Source organism: Phyllostomus hastatus, unplaced genomic scaffold (genome assembly GCF_019186645.2).
Source record: "Phyllostomus hastatus isolate PE091 unplaced genomic scaffold, TTU_PhHast_1.1 phas_scaffold_46, whole genome shotgun sequence".
Classification (NCBI taxonomy): domain Eukaryota; kingdom Metazoa; phylum Chordata; class Mammalia; order Chiroptera; family Phyllostomidae; genus Phyllostomus; species Phyllostomus hastatus.
The window spans coordinates 8,686,344-8,703,482 of record NW_025334032.1 but is presented as its reverse complement, the minus strand read 5'-3'; the positions used below and the strand labels follow the sequence as shown (position 1 = coordinate 8,703,482).

General features: G+C 38.9%; 1 protein-coding gene across 3 annotated transcripts in view; it reads right to left on the bottom strand.

Annotated features, from left to right (window-relative positions):
• The window catches only part of TPP2 (tripeptidyl peptidase 2), a 119,138-nt gene that overhangs the window by 11,397 nt on the left and 90,602 nt on the right, over positions 1 to 17,139 (bottom strand). For all 3 annotated transcript variants that reach the window (XM_045821565.1, XM_045821566.1, XM_045821567.1), the window contains one exon: positions 15,774 to 15,925. In XM_045821565.1, the coding sequence (XP_045677521.1) occupies positions 15,774 to 15,925 (152 nt within the window). The remainder of the gene's footprint in view (positions 1 to 15,773; positions 15,926 to 17,139) is intronic.

Below are 17,139 nucleotides of genomic sequence, written 5' to 3'. Positions count from 1 at the left end.
TGTTGGGATCACTTGCCCACACAGAAAGGCCATAGGATTTTTAATTTTGCCCACCAGAGAAAGAAGATGCCCGCTGAAGACAAAGCCACCTTTTTCCCCCTTTTCTTTTGTTATAAGGGGCCAAAGGGACACAAAGGTTTCATGTTCCTGGCCACTCACCTTAGGCTCAGTTGAAGGGTGGGCAGCATGATCTGCAGTTGTGGGAGGAAAGATAGGAGTGGGAATCTTTGGGGAGAGGCATGAGGGAATGGCTGCTGTGTTCTTGGTGCTGGGATATAATACCAAACCAGAGCAAGCCCCTCCCAGGGGAAAAACAATGACCCTACCTTGTGGGAAAACCATTCCCCCTCCAGGCTCTGAAAGCCTCCTAGCCCTATACTCTAGAATCCCACCTGCCAACCTTTTGAAATCCTGCTTGCCCCACATAGCAGGATTTGTTACTCTCCTGTATGGACAGGAAAGTCCATAGCAGGACTTTCTTACTTTCCCCCAATCTGTATCTTATCTTCAGCCAGTAGATAGCAACACAGGCATCTTCAGGGGTGTTGGAGGCTGGCTTTAGGGTACAGCCATTCCATACATTTTCCTCGGAATGAGACCAATACTTCACCCTCACAGGAGAACTTGGGAACCCCATCGTATTCAAATGCTGGGCTCTGGAGGTCCCACCTATCTTACTAGGGGCATCACCCTGCTGAATTCAGGAAAATAATCTGGGACCCACTCATATGTGTGAATTCACCCACCATCTTCCCTGAAGTCTGAACAGTACTTCCCACAAGAGGTTCCAGGGGTCCCATCCTCTCAATTCCACCAGAAGCCCTCTCAGAAACAGAAGGATCAGCAGTTAGACTAATGGCAAGAGGCAGGTGGAGGCAGTATCTGTGGTGCTTTCAGCCATTAGCTGATCCACCAATGGGCCTTTGTGCTGATAAAAAGCCAGCAGTACAGAGGAGCAAGGACCACCCCAGATGCAGCCAAGCCTGAAGGAGAAACCTATAGACTCTGCGTTGCTAATAGCTTCAAACAGGCTGCCTAGAGCTAGATGGGGTGAATACCCAACATTGGCTTACACAAGCTTCAGAACACTAGAGGCATATCCAGAAGGAGAAGCCAGCAGGCAAGCACTGAACTTTGCTGAGATGGATTCCACCTTGATCTTTTTCATTATTTGTGTTTTTCCTTTTGCATAGCTTTTGAAACATTTTTCTCTTCAATTTTGTTCCTATTTTCCACTATTTTTTAATTTCAAGTCTCATATTTTACTCTTCCTTTCCTTATTCCATTTTGCCTTCTTCCTTTTCTCTTATTTGCATTTTAAATTTTATTTTATCCTTTTCTTTGCCTTGTTTCTATTCCTTACTCTTATTTCTCCTCTCTCTATCCTCTCAAAATCATGTTTCTTTCCTCTAGTCATTTCATGCATCTTCCTTTCTTGTACATAAATTTCTTCTTCTCTTCCTACCTTGATTAATCTTTTGCTCATTTGTCATTGATACTGCTATAGTACTTGAGGGATATTTTTGCTGGTATGCGTTTTGCTTTCCATGTAGCTTTGTTCTATTAGTACCTGTACAACATCATACAGGACATGGTGGGGGTTGAGACCCTCAGTTAGCCAGCTAGAGGGGAGAACACACCAACAAACGAGTCAACAATAAAAACCCAAATAAAACAGGAGAGCACAGAAACTGAATAAAGGGCATCCCTAAAGCACCCTGCTCAGGAGATCAAGGAGACTTCACCACCAAGTCTCACAGTACTCCTACCACAGAAGGCTACTCATGAAGACAGGGAGTCAAAGCAGATCAATCTAATATGTAGAAGCAAACAAAGAGTCACTTAAAATGGGGAGATAAAAAATAACCCCAAATCCAAAAGAAAGGAGGAAACCCGAGAAAAAGAGATGAATGAAATTGAGGCAAGCAATTTACCAGACATAGAGTTCAAAGTAATGATTGTAAGGATGCTCAAGGAACTTAGAACTACAAGGAACTTTGTGGGAGCTACAAGGAACTTAGTGGGCACTATATCAACATGAAAAAGGACATAGAAACTATGAATAAGAACCAGATGGAAATAAAGAACACAATACATTAGAAGGAAATAAAAGCAGGCTAGATGAAGCAGATGATTAAATCAGTGAGTTGAAACAGATGACTGAATCACTAGAAAAGAACACCTAGTCAGAGCAACAAAATGAAAAAAGAAAAAAAAATGAGGATAGTTTAATGGAGCTGCAGGACAACATGAAATGTAACCAAATTCATACCATAGGGATAGCAGAAGGAGAAGAAAGGGATAGAAAATCTGAAATAATAATGACAGAACACTTCCCTGATTTGGTGGGAAAAAGTTGTTCAAGTTCAGGAAACAGAGAGGCCAATCAAGATGAACCCAAAGAGGCCTACTCCAAGACACATCACAATTAAAATGGCAAAATTTAAAGACAAAGAGAGAATACTAAGGGCAGCAAGGGAGAAACAGCTAGTAACATACAAGGGAGCACTGATAAAGCTATCAGCCAAAAACACTATAAGCTAGAAGGGAATGGCATGAAACAGACCAAGTAATGTAAAGATCTACCTGCAATCAAGATTACTCTATCTAGCAAGGCTCTCTTTTAAAATGGAAGGTAAAATAAACAGCTGCCAGAAAAAAAAAGGGGGTTAAAAGAGTACATCTCCATCAGACCAGCATGATAAGAGATACAAAAGGGACAGCTTTAAGAAGAAAAAGAAATAGAGACAGGAACAAATATACAGGAGGAAAAATATCAATGAATAAGTGCCCATATTAATAACCTTAAAGGTAAATGATATAAATCCTCCCATCAAAAGACACAGAATAGCTGAATGATAATAAAACTGCATATACGCTGCCTACAACAGACCCACCTCAGAACAAAAGATTTACATAGGCTGAAGTGAAGGATAGAAAAAACATTACATGCAAATGGACATTAAAAAAGAAAAGCTGGGGTAGCAATACTTGTATCAGACAAAACAAACTTCAAAACAAAAGCCGTAACCAGAGACAAAGAAGGTTACTACATAATACTTAAGGAAGTAGTCCAACAAGAGGCTATAACCCTTATAAACATATATGCACTCAATATAGGAGCATGTAAATATATAAAGAAAATAGAGGATTTTAAGAGATTGACAGCAACACAATCATTGCAGGGCATTTTAACACCCTAGTGTCAACAATGGATAGATATTCCAAACATAAAAAAAATCAAAAAGGATATTGTGGCATTAAATGACACTCTACATCAAATGGACTTAATTGATATTTACAGAACATTTCACCCCAAGGAAGCAAATACACATACTTCTCAAATGCATGTGGGTCACCTTCAATGACAGACCACATGGCAGGACACAGAATATTCCTTAGCAAATCCAAGAAAACTGAAATCATATCACGAATGTGCTCAGATCACAATGTCTTGAAACTAGAAACAAACGTCAAGAAAAAAACTCAAAAACATTCAAATACATGGAAGGTGAATAACATGTTATTAAATATGAATGGGTTAGCAATGAGATCAAGGAAGAAATCAAAATGTATATGGAAACAAATGAAAAATAAACACACAACAACCCCAAACCTATGGGGCACAGCAAAAATAGTCCTGAAAGGGAAGTTCATAGCATTACAGGACTAAATAAAGAAGACAGAAAAATCCCAAATAAACCACCTCACCCTGTACCTGAAGGAACTAGAGGAACAACAATAAACAAAGCCCAGAGTGAGAAGAAGGAAGGAAAAATCAAGATCAGAAGAGAATTAATTGATATATAGATGAAAAAACAATTCAAATGATCAATGAATCCAGCAGTTGGTTCTTTGAAATGATAAAAAAATTTGATAAACCTTTAACAAAACTCATCAAGGAAAAAGATAGAATTCAAATAAATAAAATCAGAAATGAAAGATGAGAAATAAAAACTGATACCACAGAAATACAGAGGTCTGTAAGAAATTACTATAAACAACTATATGTCGAGAATTGAACAACCTGGGTGAAATGGATAAATTTCTGTAAACATACAATCTTCCAAAACTGAATCAGAAAGGAGGAGAAAACCTGACGAAACCAGTAACAACTATTGATATTGAAGCAGTAATGAAAAAAACTGACATACAAAAACTGGCGACCACATGACTTCACAATGGAATTTTACCAAACATGCAAAGAAGAGGTAACTCCTATCCTTCTCAAACTATTCAGTGAAATTCAGAAAAGTGAAGACTCCCCAACTCTTTTTATGAGGCCAGTACTATCCTAATTCCAAAACCAGGTAAAGATACAAGAAAGAAAGAACATTACAGGCCAATATAACAGATGAACATAGATACAAAAATCCTCAAAAAAAAATTAGCAAACCAATCCAGCAATACATTAAAAAGATCTTATATCATGATCAAGTGCAATTTTTCCAGGGATGCAAGGATGGTACAATACTGAAAATGTAAGACAAAAATCACATGATCATAATAACAGATACAGAAAAAGCCTTTGATAAAAATCCAGCACCCATCTATGATAAAAACTCTCAGCAAAGTGGGAATAGAGGGAGCATATCTCAACATAACAAAGGCAGTATATAACAAACCCACTGCCAACATCATATTCAATGAGTAAAAACTAGAATTTTCTCCTTGAAGATCAGGAAGACAAGGGTGTCTGCTTTCACCACTCTTATTCAACATAGTACTGAAAGTTCTAGCCACAGCAATCAGACAAGAAAAAGAAATAAAAGGCATCCATATTGGAAAGGAGGAAGTAAAACTATCATTGTTCACAGACAGCATGAGAGTATAACAGAAGCCCTAGAGGCTCCACCAAAAACTACTTGACCTAATAAGTGAACTCAGCAAAGTAGCAGGACACAAAGTCAATATTCAGAAATCAATGGAATTTTTGTACTAGTAATGAACTATTAGAAACAGAAACCAGACTCGGGAGGAAGATGGCGGTGAGGTAGGAGAGAGCAGATTCCACTTCTCCCTACACATAGAAGAAAAACCTAGCCAAACTATGGAGGAACAGAGCAAACAGCCAACAGTACCACAGCATATATAAAAATAGATAAAAAATGGTAGTGGACATTGAAAAACCAGATGGTAAGGAGAGTCCTGCAGGACAATAAAGTCCCAGGGACCAGTGCGGGGACCTGGGCAGCTGCAACCCCAAGCCCAGCGCCCAGCTCCCACTGCCACAGGGCCCTTAGGAAAGAGCCCAGTCAACTGCTGCCGCCCCAGCCAAACAAGACTTGAGCAGCACCGGGAGAGACCTGGCTGCTTGAAGTTGCAGAGGGGGGAATAAAGGACTAAGTGGCAAACACACAGGGGCTGTGAGAGCCCACACAGTCTGTGGACACTGGTTGGGGAGAGTTGAGGGTCTCACAGGGATGGGCCCTGACCCCGGTAGTCCCTGGTCTGGCTGGAGAATTGGGCTGTGCCAGAGGCCAGGCCACTGTACAGAGAGGCAGGTGTGAGCAGGAGGAATTTCTCAAAAAGAAAAAATGAAAAGAGAGATACTGTTTGGGGAATTCTCCTGAAGCAGCCACTCCAGCTACCTCCCCACCCAGTCAGGCAGCAATCCCGAGGTTGCGCGGAAGGCCTTGCACATCCCCATAGCACTGGGAAGGGTGCTCCCCCAAACCTATGGGACTGAAGTGGCCTGGCTGAGGCTGTGCGCATCTGCACCGCAGCCCACAGCGGTAACCCTGGGGAAAGTGCGCTCTGGGGAGGAGCTGGATCGCAAACCCAGTGTGCTGGGGAGAAGAGCCAGGCTAGCTCTGGTGACAGTGTGACAAGCTGACTGAGTGTAGATCGGAAAGGGAGAAAAGTCATACCAAACACCCCTCAGCCTGCTGCAGCCAGCAAGACCAGAAAAACTCGTTTGGATAGTTGGACACTAATAAGACGCTCTTTCTCTCTCTCTTTTTTTAAGTAATGTTTTATTTTTTTAATTTTTATTATTTTTAATCTTTCAATTCCATTTTCCTCTCTTTCCTTCTTTCTTGTTTTATTCCTACTTCCTTTCTAATTTTATCCCTTCTTCCTTCCTTCTGCCTTTTTTTTTAATACCCACAAGTGAGACAAAAAACCCTGGAACTGTGAAAAGACCAGAATTGGACCCAAAGAGGGGGCATCCCAACAGCTGGGACAGTGAGACAAATTTCACTTCGCTATTACAGAAAACCTGCAAGTTATTGAATATTTGTATTATTATTGTTCTTTTCCATTATTCTTATATCTTTTATTTTAATAGCATTTTTGTATTCCTCTTCTTTCTGTATAGTCTTCTTAGCTGGGCTGGTTGTACTGTATCATTTGACAGATTTCACCTGTTCTCTCTTTCATACTGTACTGCTAAATTACTGTCCATCACGTCACTTGTGATCCATTAGCACACTACTCAAGGTCCTATACTCCCTATTCTTGTTATCCAGATCACACAGATTCTGTCATATGATGGTTGCTCTAATATTATTGTAAATAAAAGCTGTTTCATACAATTGTAAATACTTCACAACACCCCTCCTAGATCTTAGCCCATTCATAGTTTCCTGAACTCTGTTACTGCTGTGGTTAACTGTATTCTTTCACACACTATACCTATTTATTATCCTTAACTCTCACCTTACCTCAGATTCTGACCTCCCACAACCTCACTGCTTTCTAGATCCAACTCGCAATCCTTCCCTCCCTAACAAGAGTCTTATCTTCTTTCCATACTTTCTAAAAAGTGGCTAGTTGGGTGGAAGATCACAGTTAACTCTTTACATAGTCAAAGGATCTCCTATCTCTTCTCTATTGGCTGCTACTCTAAATATCATAGAATACTCTCTTGCTGTCTTAAACCATTGTGCCTTTCCCCTCCAACTGAACACAAAAAAGAGTAAGTGGAAGCTGTGAACACTAGGATACCCACTGGAAGAGGAAACCTAACAACACATGACAACAGAAGATGGTGAAGGAGGGAGTGGAAATCACACAAACATAAATCCAGGACCTACCTGGAAATACAACTAAATAGTAGAGAAACTACCCTGTACAAACAACTGAACAAAATCAAGAGAGAATCCCCCAAACCTTGTACACACAGAAAAACCAGCTTCAACACAACCTTCCCTCACCAGCACAACAAAATACAAGAGGTGGAGGACAGAGTGACCTTCAGTTAACCAGCTGGTGGGAAAGACCCCCTAAAGAAAGACCCAACAACAATAAAAACCCAAAGACAAACACAGAGCGAACTTAAATGAAAGCCCAAGACCAGTGAGCTCAAGAGATAATGGAGACAGCACCAATGAATCTAACAGGTATTCTACCACAGAAGTTCACACCATAAACCCAAAGAGTCAGAACAGATCAATTTAAGAAGCTGAGGCTAATAAGAAGTCTCACAAACAATGGGAAGACAAAGAAACAATTCCCAAATGAAAGAAAAGGAGGAAGCCCCAGAAAGAATGCTAATGAAATGGAGGCAACTCAACAATCAGATATTGAGTTCAAAGCAATGGTTGTCAGGAAGGTCAATGAGCTCACAATGAACAACCACAAACTACAGGGAAACTACAATGAACTCACTGCAAACTATATCAACATGAAAAAGGAAATAGAAACTATCAACAAGAGTCAAGAGAAAATGAAGAATACAATTTCTGAACTGAAGAACACAGCAGAAGGAACCAAAAGCAGGATCAATGAAGCAGAAGATCCAGTCAGTGAGCTGAAGGACAAAGTAGAAAAAAAACACCCAGAAAGAGCAAGAAAAGGAAAAGAGAGTCAAAAAGAATGAAGAGGGATTAAGAGAAATGGAAGACAATATGAAACATAAAAATTTCTATATTAGGAATGCCAGAAGGAGAGAAGAGGAGCAAGGGATAGAAAACCTATTAGAAACAGTAATGATGGGACTTCCGGCAAGAATGGAGGCATAGGTGGACGCACCGTACCTCCACGCACAACCAAGATTAGAACGACAACAATTTAGAGGCAGAATAACACCTTGAACTGACATATAATTTATCTGAATGGAAGTCGGACAGCCAAGAAGTTGAAGTAGACTCGTTCATCCAGACCGGTAGGAGGGGCGGAGAGGAGCAGCTGGTTGTGGGCTGCAGCATGGGTTGCGGCGCTGAGAGCAGAGAGCAGTGGGTGCATAAGACAACTGGGAGTGCGTAAGGCATCCGGGGCGCACAGGATCACAGCGGGTGGACCCTGAGTAGGCAAGTGGGAGCTGGCGGACCCAGTGAGGTGGCGATTGTGGTGGACCAGGGTAGAGCGCGCAGCCCAGGATCCCAAGGAAGGGACTGAGGTCCCAGGAGAACGAAGTTACCTCCATTGTTCCCTCCCGCCCCTGCTCCTGCTCCTGCCACCGCCCCCACGTACAACATCACAATCTAGCCACTGGGAGGCCCAGCCCTGGTGAACACCTAAGGCTCCACCCCTCACCGTAACAGGAGCGACCAGACACACACACACACACACACACACACACACACACACAAAACAGAGAGAGAGATATGTCCCAAATAGAAAAACAGATCAGTGCCCCTGGGCCCATCCTTTTGAGCGACCAAGAGATAGCCAATCTATCAGATGCACAGTTCAAAACACTGGTGATCAGGAAGCTCACAGAATTGATTTTGGGCACAAATTACATGAAAAAATGCAGGTTACCATAAAAGAGATGAAGGAAGATGCACGGAGAACCAATAGTGATGGGAAGGAAACTGGGACTCAAAACAATAGAGTGGACCAGAAGGAAGAAAAAAAAAAACCAAACAGGAAAGAATGAAGAAATAGGAATTCAAAAAAATGAGGAGGAGCCTAGGAACCTCCAGGACATCTTTAAATGTTCCAACATCCGAATTATAGGGGTACCAGAAGGGGAAGAGGAAAAGCAACAGATTGAACACGTATTTGAACAAATAATAAAGGAGAACTTCCCCATTCTGGCAAAGGAAATAGACTTCCAGGAAATCCAGGAAGCTCAGAGAGTCCCAAAGAAGCTGGACCCAAGAAGAAACACACCAAGGCACATCATAATTACATTAGCCAAGGTAAAAATGAAGGAGAGAATCCTAGAAGCAGCAAGAGAAAAGGAGACAGTTACCTACAAAAGAGTTCCCATCAGACTGTCAGCTGATTTTTCAAAAGAGACCTTACAGGCAAGATGGGGCTGGAAAGAAATATTCCAAGTCATGAAAGACAAGGACCTACATCCCAGATTGCTCTATCCAGCAAAGCTTTCCTTTAGAATAGAAGGGCAGATAAAGTGCTTCTCTGATAAGGTCAAGTTAAAGGAGTTCTTCATCACCAAACCCTTATTTTATTAAATGTTACAGGGACTTATCTAAGAAAAGAAGATAAAGAAAAAAACATGTATAGTAAAAGGACAGCAAACTCACAATTATTAACAACTACACCTAAAGCAAAACCAAAAGAAACTAAGCAAACAACTAGAACAGGAACAGAACCACAGAAAGGGAGATCACATGGAGGGTTAGCAACAGGGGAGTGGGAGGAGGAGAGAGGGGGAAAAGGTACAGAGAATAAGTGGCATAGATTGTAGGTTGAAAATAGATAGGGGGAGGGTAAGGATAGTATGGGAAATGTAGAAGCTAAAGAACTTCTAAGTATGACACATGGACATGACTAAAGGGGGGGATATGGGTGGGAGAGGGTGTACAGGGTGGAGGGGAATGAAGGGGGGAAAATGGGACAACTGTAATAGCATAATCAATAAAATATATTTTAAAAAACCAATAAACTCTTACTGACTACCCCCCCCCCAAAAGAAACAGTGATGATGGAAAACTTCCCTAATTTGATGAGAGAAAAAGTCACACAAATCCAGGAAACACAGAGAGTCCCAATCAAGAGGAACCCAAAGACGCCCACTTCAAGACACATCAAAATTGAAATGGCAAAATTCCATGGCAAAGGGAGACTCTTAAATGCAGCAAGGGAGAAACAGGAAGTAACATAGAAGGGAGCCCTGATAAGGTTAGCAGCTGACTTCTTAATGGAAATGTTCCAAGCCAGAAGAAAATGGCAAGAAATATTCCAAGCAATGAGAACCAGAGGCCTGAAACCAAGGCTACTTTACACAGCAAGGCTCTCAATCAAGATGAAAGGCCAAATAACGAGCTTCCCAGACAAAATAAGTCTAAAAGAATACACCTCCACCAAACCAGCTCTGCAAGAGATGCTAAAGGGACTGCTTTAAGGAAAGGAAGGAAAAGAGACAGAGAGAGAGGAACACAGGTATGAAAATGGCAATGAATAAGTACCTATCAATAATAACCTTAAATATAAATGGATTAAATGCTCCAATCAAAAGACATAGAATAGCTGAATGGATAAGAAAACATGACCCACACATATGCTCCCTACAAGAGACACACCTCAGGATAAAAGACCTACACAGGCTGAAAGTACAGAGCTGGAAACAAATATTCCAAGCAAACAGACAGGAAAAAAAAAGCCAGGGTAGCAATACTCATATCAGACAATAGACTTCAAAAAAGGGGCCATAACAAGAGACCCAGAAGGTCACTTCATAATACTCAAGGGAAGAATCCACCAGAAGACATCAACATTGTAAATATATATGCATCCAACAAAGGAGTACCCAAATACATAAAGAAAATCTTAGAGGACTTCAAGAAAGATATCAACAGGAACACAAATATAGTAGGGGATTTTGACATGCCACTGTCCAAAATGGACAGATCTTCCAAACAAAATATCACCAAAGATACTGTGGCATTGAACAATGCCCTCAATGAAATGTACTTAATGGATATAAATAGAGCCCTTCATCCCAAAGAAGGTAAACACACATTGTTTTTAAATGTACACGGAACATTTTCAAAGACAGACCACATGAAAGGACACAAAACAAGCCTCAACAATTTCAAGAAAATTGAAATCATACCTAGCATTTTCTCGGATCACAAGGCACTGAAACTAGAAACCAACCCCAAGGAAAAAAATCCAAAACACTCAAAATCATGGAGATTAAATAGCATGCTATTGAACAATGAATGGGTCAAGAATGAAATTAGGGAAGAAATGAAAAGGTTTCTGGAAACAAATGAAAATGAACTCACAACAACCCAAAACTTATGGGACACAGCCAAGGCAGTCCTGAGAGGGAAGTTCATACCAATACAGGCATACCTAAAAAAGATAGAAATTTTTCAAACAAACTTCAAACAAAATTTTTCAAAATTTCTCAAAGAAATCAAGGAAGACTGAAACAAATGGAAACATATACCGTGGCCATGGATCGGAAGAATGAACATCATCGATATGGCCATATTACCCTAAGAAATTTACATATTCAATGCGATATGTATTAAAGCACCAGGGGCATATTTCACAGACATAGAGCAAATACTTCAAAAATTTATATGGAACCATAAATGACTCCTAATAGCTGCTGCAATTTTGAGAAAGAAGAGCAAAGTAGGAAGGATCACAATACCTGATACCAAATTGTATTACAAGGGCACTGTAATCAAAACAGTCTGGTACTGGAATAAAAACAGGCACATAGACCAACAGAACAGAACAGAGAGCCCAGAAATAAACCCAAGTCTCTACAGTCAATTAATTTTTGACAAAGGAGGCAGCAGGATAAAATGGAACAAAGATAGACTCTTCAACAAATGGTGTTGGGTTAGCTGGAGAGCTACATGCAAAAAATGAAACTCAAGCACCAACTTATACTATACACAAAAACAAATTCAAGGTGGGTAAAAGATTTCAATATAAATCTTGGCACCATTAAAATCCTACAGTAGAATATAGGCAGGAAAATCTCAGATACTTCACGCAGCAACATTTTTACTGATACGTCCCCTAAAGTAAGGGATATAAAGAAGAAACACATGGGATCTCATCAAAATAAAAAGCTTCTCCATGGCTAAAGAAAACAGTATTAAAATAAAAAGAGAACAAACTGTATGGGAAAACGTATTTTCCAATGGTACCTTAGACAAGGGTTTTATCTCCAAAATATATAAAGAACTTACACGACTCCACTCTAAGAAGACAGGCAACCCAATTAAAAAATGGGCAAAGGACTTGAATGGATACTTCTCCAAGGAGGACATACAGAGGATCCAGAGACACATTGAAAGATGCTCAGTATCACTGCTATCAGAGAGATGCAAATTAAAATCACAAGGAGATAGCACTTCATACCGGTCATAATGACCATCATAAACAAAGCAACAAACAACAAGTGTTGGAGAGGTTGTAGAGAAAAGGGGACACTAGTGCACTGTTGGTGGCATTGCAGAGTGGTAAACCATTATGGAAAAGAGTATGGAATATTCTAAGAAAACTAAAAATGGATCTGCCTTTTGACCCAGCAATTCCACTGCTAGGATTATATCCTAAGAAACCTGAAACACCAGTCCAAAAGAACCTATGCACCCCAATATTCATGGCAGCACAATTTACAATAGCTAAGTGCTGGAAGCAACCTAGATGCCCATCAGTAAATGAATGGATCAAAAAACTATGGTACATTTACACAATGGAATTCTATGCAGCAGAAAGAAGGAAGGAGCTCCTATCCTTTGCAACAGCATGCATGGAACTGGAAAGCATTATGGTAAGGAAATAAGCCAGGTGTTGAAAGACATATACCACAGGATCTCACCTTTAACAGGAACCTAAACAACAAAACAAACAAACAAGCAAAATCCAACCAAAGACACTGAAATAGAGAACAGGCTGACAGTGACCTGAGGGGAGAGGGGAGGGAATTTCAGGGTAAAAGGGGAAGGGTTTACAGGAACAAGTATAAAGGACACATGGACAAAAGTTAGTGGGAGTGGAAATGGGAGGGAGGTGTGGAGGGCTGGGGGGTGGGCTGGGATGGGAGTAAAAGACAGAAAACCGTACATGAACAACAATTAAAATAAATTAAAACAAAAGAAAGAGAAACCAAGAAAAAAATCCCATTTTCTAAAGCAACAAGAAAAATGAAGTAACTAGGAACAGATTTAACCAAGGGCTTATAAAAGACCTATACTCAGAAAACTCTCTGACTTCAAAGAAAGAAATTAACATACAAATAAATGGAAATATAAACTGTGTTCATGGATAAGAATTAACATCGTTAAAAGCTCCATACTTTCCAAAGCAATTTACTGATTCAATGCAATTCCTATTAAAATATGAATGGCATATCTCACAGATGTAGGACAAATTCTCCAAAAAGTTACATGAAACCAAAAAAGACCCTGTATAGCCTCGGCAATCCTGAGAAAGAAGAACAAAGTTGGAGGGATCACAATGCTGATATACAAGTGCACTACAAGGCCATTATAATCAAAAGAGTCTGGTATTGGCATAAGTAAAGATACATATATTAACAGAATAGAACCTGAAAATAAACCCATGTCTCTATGGTCATTTAATATTTTAGAAAGATAGCATGAGCATACAATGGAGTAAAAATAGTCTCTTCATATATGCTCTTGGGAAAACTAGACTGGTACATGTCAAAAAATGAAACTACACAATCAGCTTACACCATACACCAAAATAACTCAAAATGGATAAGACTTAAATATAAGTCATAACACCATAAAAGTCCTAGCAGGAAACAAAGGCAGTAAAATTTCAGATAATATTTTTTGCCAATATATCTCCTAGGGTAAGGGAAATAAAGGAAAAATAAAAGCATTTACATTAAATAAAAAGCACTGCCCAACTAAAGAAAACATCACCAAAATGAAGAGAACCAACTGTATGGGAGAACATTTGCCAGTGATGTGTTGGACATGGATTTAATCCCCAAAATATATAAAGAGCTCAACACCAGGCAGACAAACAATTAAGTTAAAAAATGGGTAAAGGACCTAATAGATACCTCTACAAGGAGGACTATAGACATGAAAAAATGTTCAACATCCCTAGCCATCAGAGAAATGCAAAATAAAACCTTGATGAGATACCACTTTACATCTGACAAAATGACTATCATTAATAAATGAATAAACAAGTGCTGGCAAGGATGTAGAGAAAAGGTAACCCCGGTGCACTGTTGGGAATGCAGACTGGTACAGTTACTGTGGAAAACAGTATGGAATTTTCTGAAAAACTAAAAATGGAACTACCTTTTGACCGAGCAATTCTACTCTGGGAACATATGCTAAGAATCCCAAAAGATAAATTCGAAAGAATTTATGCACCACTGTATTCATAGCAGTACTATTACAATAGCCAAGAGCTGGAAGCAACTTAAGTGACCATTAATAGATGAGTGGATTAAAAAACTGGTATGCTTCACAATGGAATGATACACTGCAAAAAAAAGAGAGAAGGAATTCCTACCTTTTGTGACAGCATAAATGGGACTAGAGACAATTATGCTAAGTGAAATAAGTCAGTCAGTGAAAGACAAACACCATATGCTCTCACTTATTAGAGAAATCTAATGAACAAAATAAACTCATGAGAAAGAGAATCAGAGGCACAAATTCATGAAACAGACTGACAGTGGTAAGAAGGGAGGAAGGAACTGGGAACTGTTTAAAAGAGGGGGAAAGAATTCTAAAAGAATACATATAAAGAACTCATGGAAATGGACACTGGTGTGGGGACTGACTACAGAAGTAGGGTTGGGGCCAGCTGGGTGGAGGGTAATGAAGGGAGAAAAGTTGGGATAACTGTAATAGCATGAACAGTAAAACATTATAAAATAAAAACAAAAATCTTGAATTTAACAACTAAAGAAATGAAATAATGGCCTTTTCATTTTTTGCACCCTATAGTAGGAAGGCTTTATTTATTTATTTTTATTTTTATTTTGTTTAAAAGAGGGGAAGTGAAACATCAATGTGTGGCTGGCTCTTGTGCACCCTCCACTGAGGACATGGCCTGCAGTCCAGGCATGTGCCCTGGCTGGGAATTGAACAGGCGACGCTCTGCTTTGCAGGCCCGCACTCAATTCACTGAGCCACACCAGCCAGGGTGAGCAAGGCTTTATTATTTCTAATTAAATGGCTCATGGCTAGCAAAGGACAAGGACCCCATTGTACACTGCTCAATGGAGTATATATTGTTATATTCCCTCTAGAAAGCAATTTGGCAAAACATAAGATGGTTTTTAAAAATTAATTTCTGATTCAATAATTATACTTTAATGATGCTATATGATGGAAATTTAAAATTAAACCTCCTGTACAAAAATACCCATCGCAGTATTACAAAGAAAAACTGTAAGTGTATGTATGAAATGGAGTACTTAAATAGGTTATATTTCATCCATAGGACTATTTACTACATAGTTATTAAAAATGGTATTTTAAAGGACTGTTTTAGATGACATAGAAAATACTCATACTCAAACAGTAATTGGAAAACTAGGAGACAACATCAATATCATTCACACTGCTACATTTATAAATACAGAGATTAATAATAGCACAATGATTATCTTTGGAGAATAGGCAAAGTGATTATTTTTTCTTTATTACCTCCCAATAAAATTATCTTCTAACAGTAAATCAGAATAAGTTATTAACATAAAACTTGTAAAAATTCTTATCACAAAAGGGAATTCAAAAATATAGTTCGAAGAAAATTTAAAAGCACCTATAATCCTACCACCTACAGATAAGGTTTTTGAATATAGCCAGTGCATACACACACTATATTGTTGTAAATGGAAAAATGAAAGTAAACTCTTAAAGGATTACAATCCAGTAAAAACTTACTTTGTCATCCACTGAATTTTAAGATCTCGTAATGCTTCAGTAAATTCTTCTTTGAAATCTTTCTCTTTTTCTAAATCTTTTTCTTTATCTTTGCTGCCATTCTTAGTCTTTGTTGGTGGAGGTATTAGGTAGTAATGGACAGGGATTACATCCTATGAATGTGGACAGACAGTCTTAGATTAGCATGCTTAATTTTACGTATTTTAAAGTCATCTTTAATAACTGAATAAGGCATTACAATACATAAAGAAATTCCAAACTGCAATCAAAGTAATTTTCTCCCCAACTTTGCTTCTTAGTAGAAGCACCATTGTTTCTACTATCTCCTTTAAAATAAGGGAGAAAATAATACACTTTGAGTTTGGTAGTCTTAGTCTTACTTGATAGACTAATTACATAAGTATATTGAGTGTTCCACATTTTGTATCTTACAAAGGGAGAAAATAAGTTAGAATAACAAAAAGTATCCTCTTTTCTAAGTATGTTTCTTCACTGAGTCAACAGGACTCTCTGAGCTCCTAGATATGCCAGGTAATGCTCTGAGAGTTGAAGAACAAAGCAGACAAGGCTCTTTCTTGCCCTCAGGGAGCATATATTCTAGTGGGGGAAGACAGAAAAACACATAAATACATAAAATCATATTGATGCATGACAAAGAAAATACTACTACTAGGTAAGGTGGGGGAATCACTGTAGACAAAGTCGCTATGGAAAGCCACTCTAAAGAGATATCGACCAATGTAAATGAACCTAAATGACCTAAAAATATAAACCACAAATAAATGAGAAGAAGTGTTTGAAGGTAGAATATGAGTTTGTACAAAAACCTGAGCTTCCTGCATGGAGAGTACTGAGCAAATGCAGAGCAACCATATGGTTGATAAAATATGGTAAATAATATATAGATTTTATTCTAAGTGCAATAGGACGTCTACCAGAAGAGTTTTATACAAGGCAGTGGCATGATTTTGCTTTTTGTTTAATGAATCCTGTATGAATTAAAAGTTTTAGTTTGTTTACAGAGGGCAAAAGTAGGAAAAAAAAAAGAAAAACAAGTTAGGCAACAAACATAGACATCCCAACACTGCCTTGAACTACAGGCTGTATAAAAAATGATTGGACTTAAGATATCCAAGATGTTGTTTAAATTAGGGAATGAGTAAGACTTGGTAGGGATGGGGGATGGGGAAGAGTAAGCTCAGGACTTGGTCCAAAGCATTCTATCATGTTGGCTAAAAAGTCCATTTAGTTTCTTTGGTAAAATAAAAAACACATTTCTCATTTTCACCAATAACTGTATTGATCTGGATATTTTGAGTATGTTGGCTATCTCCTGTTTTATACATTATAATGTTGATTGTTCTCA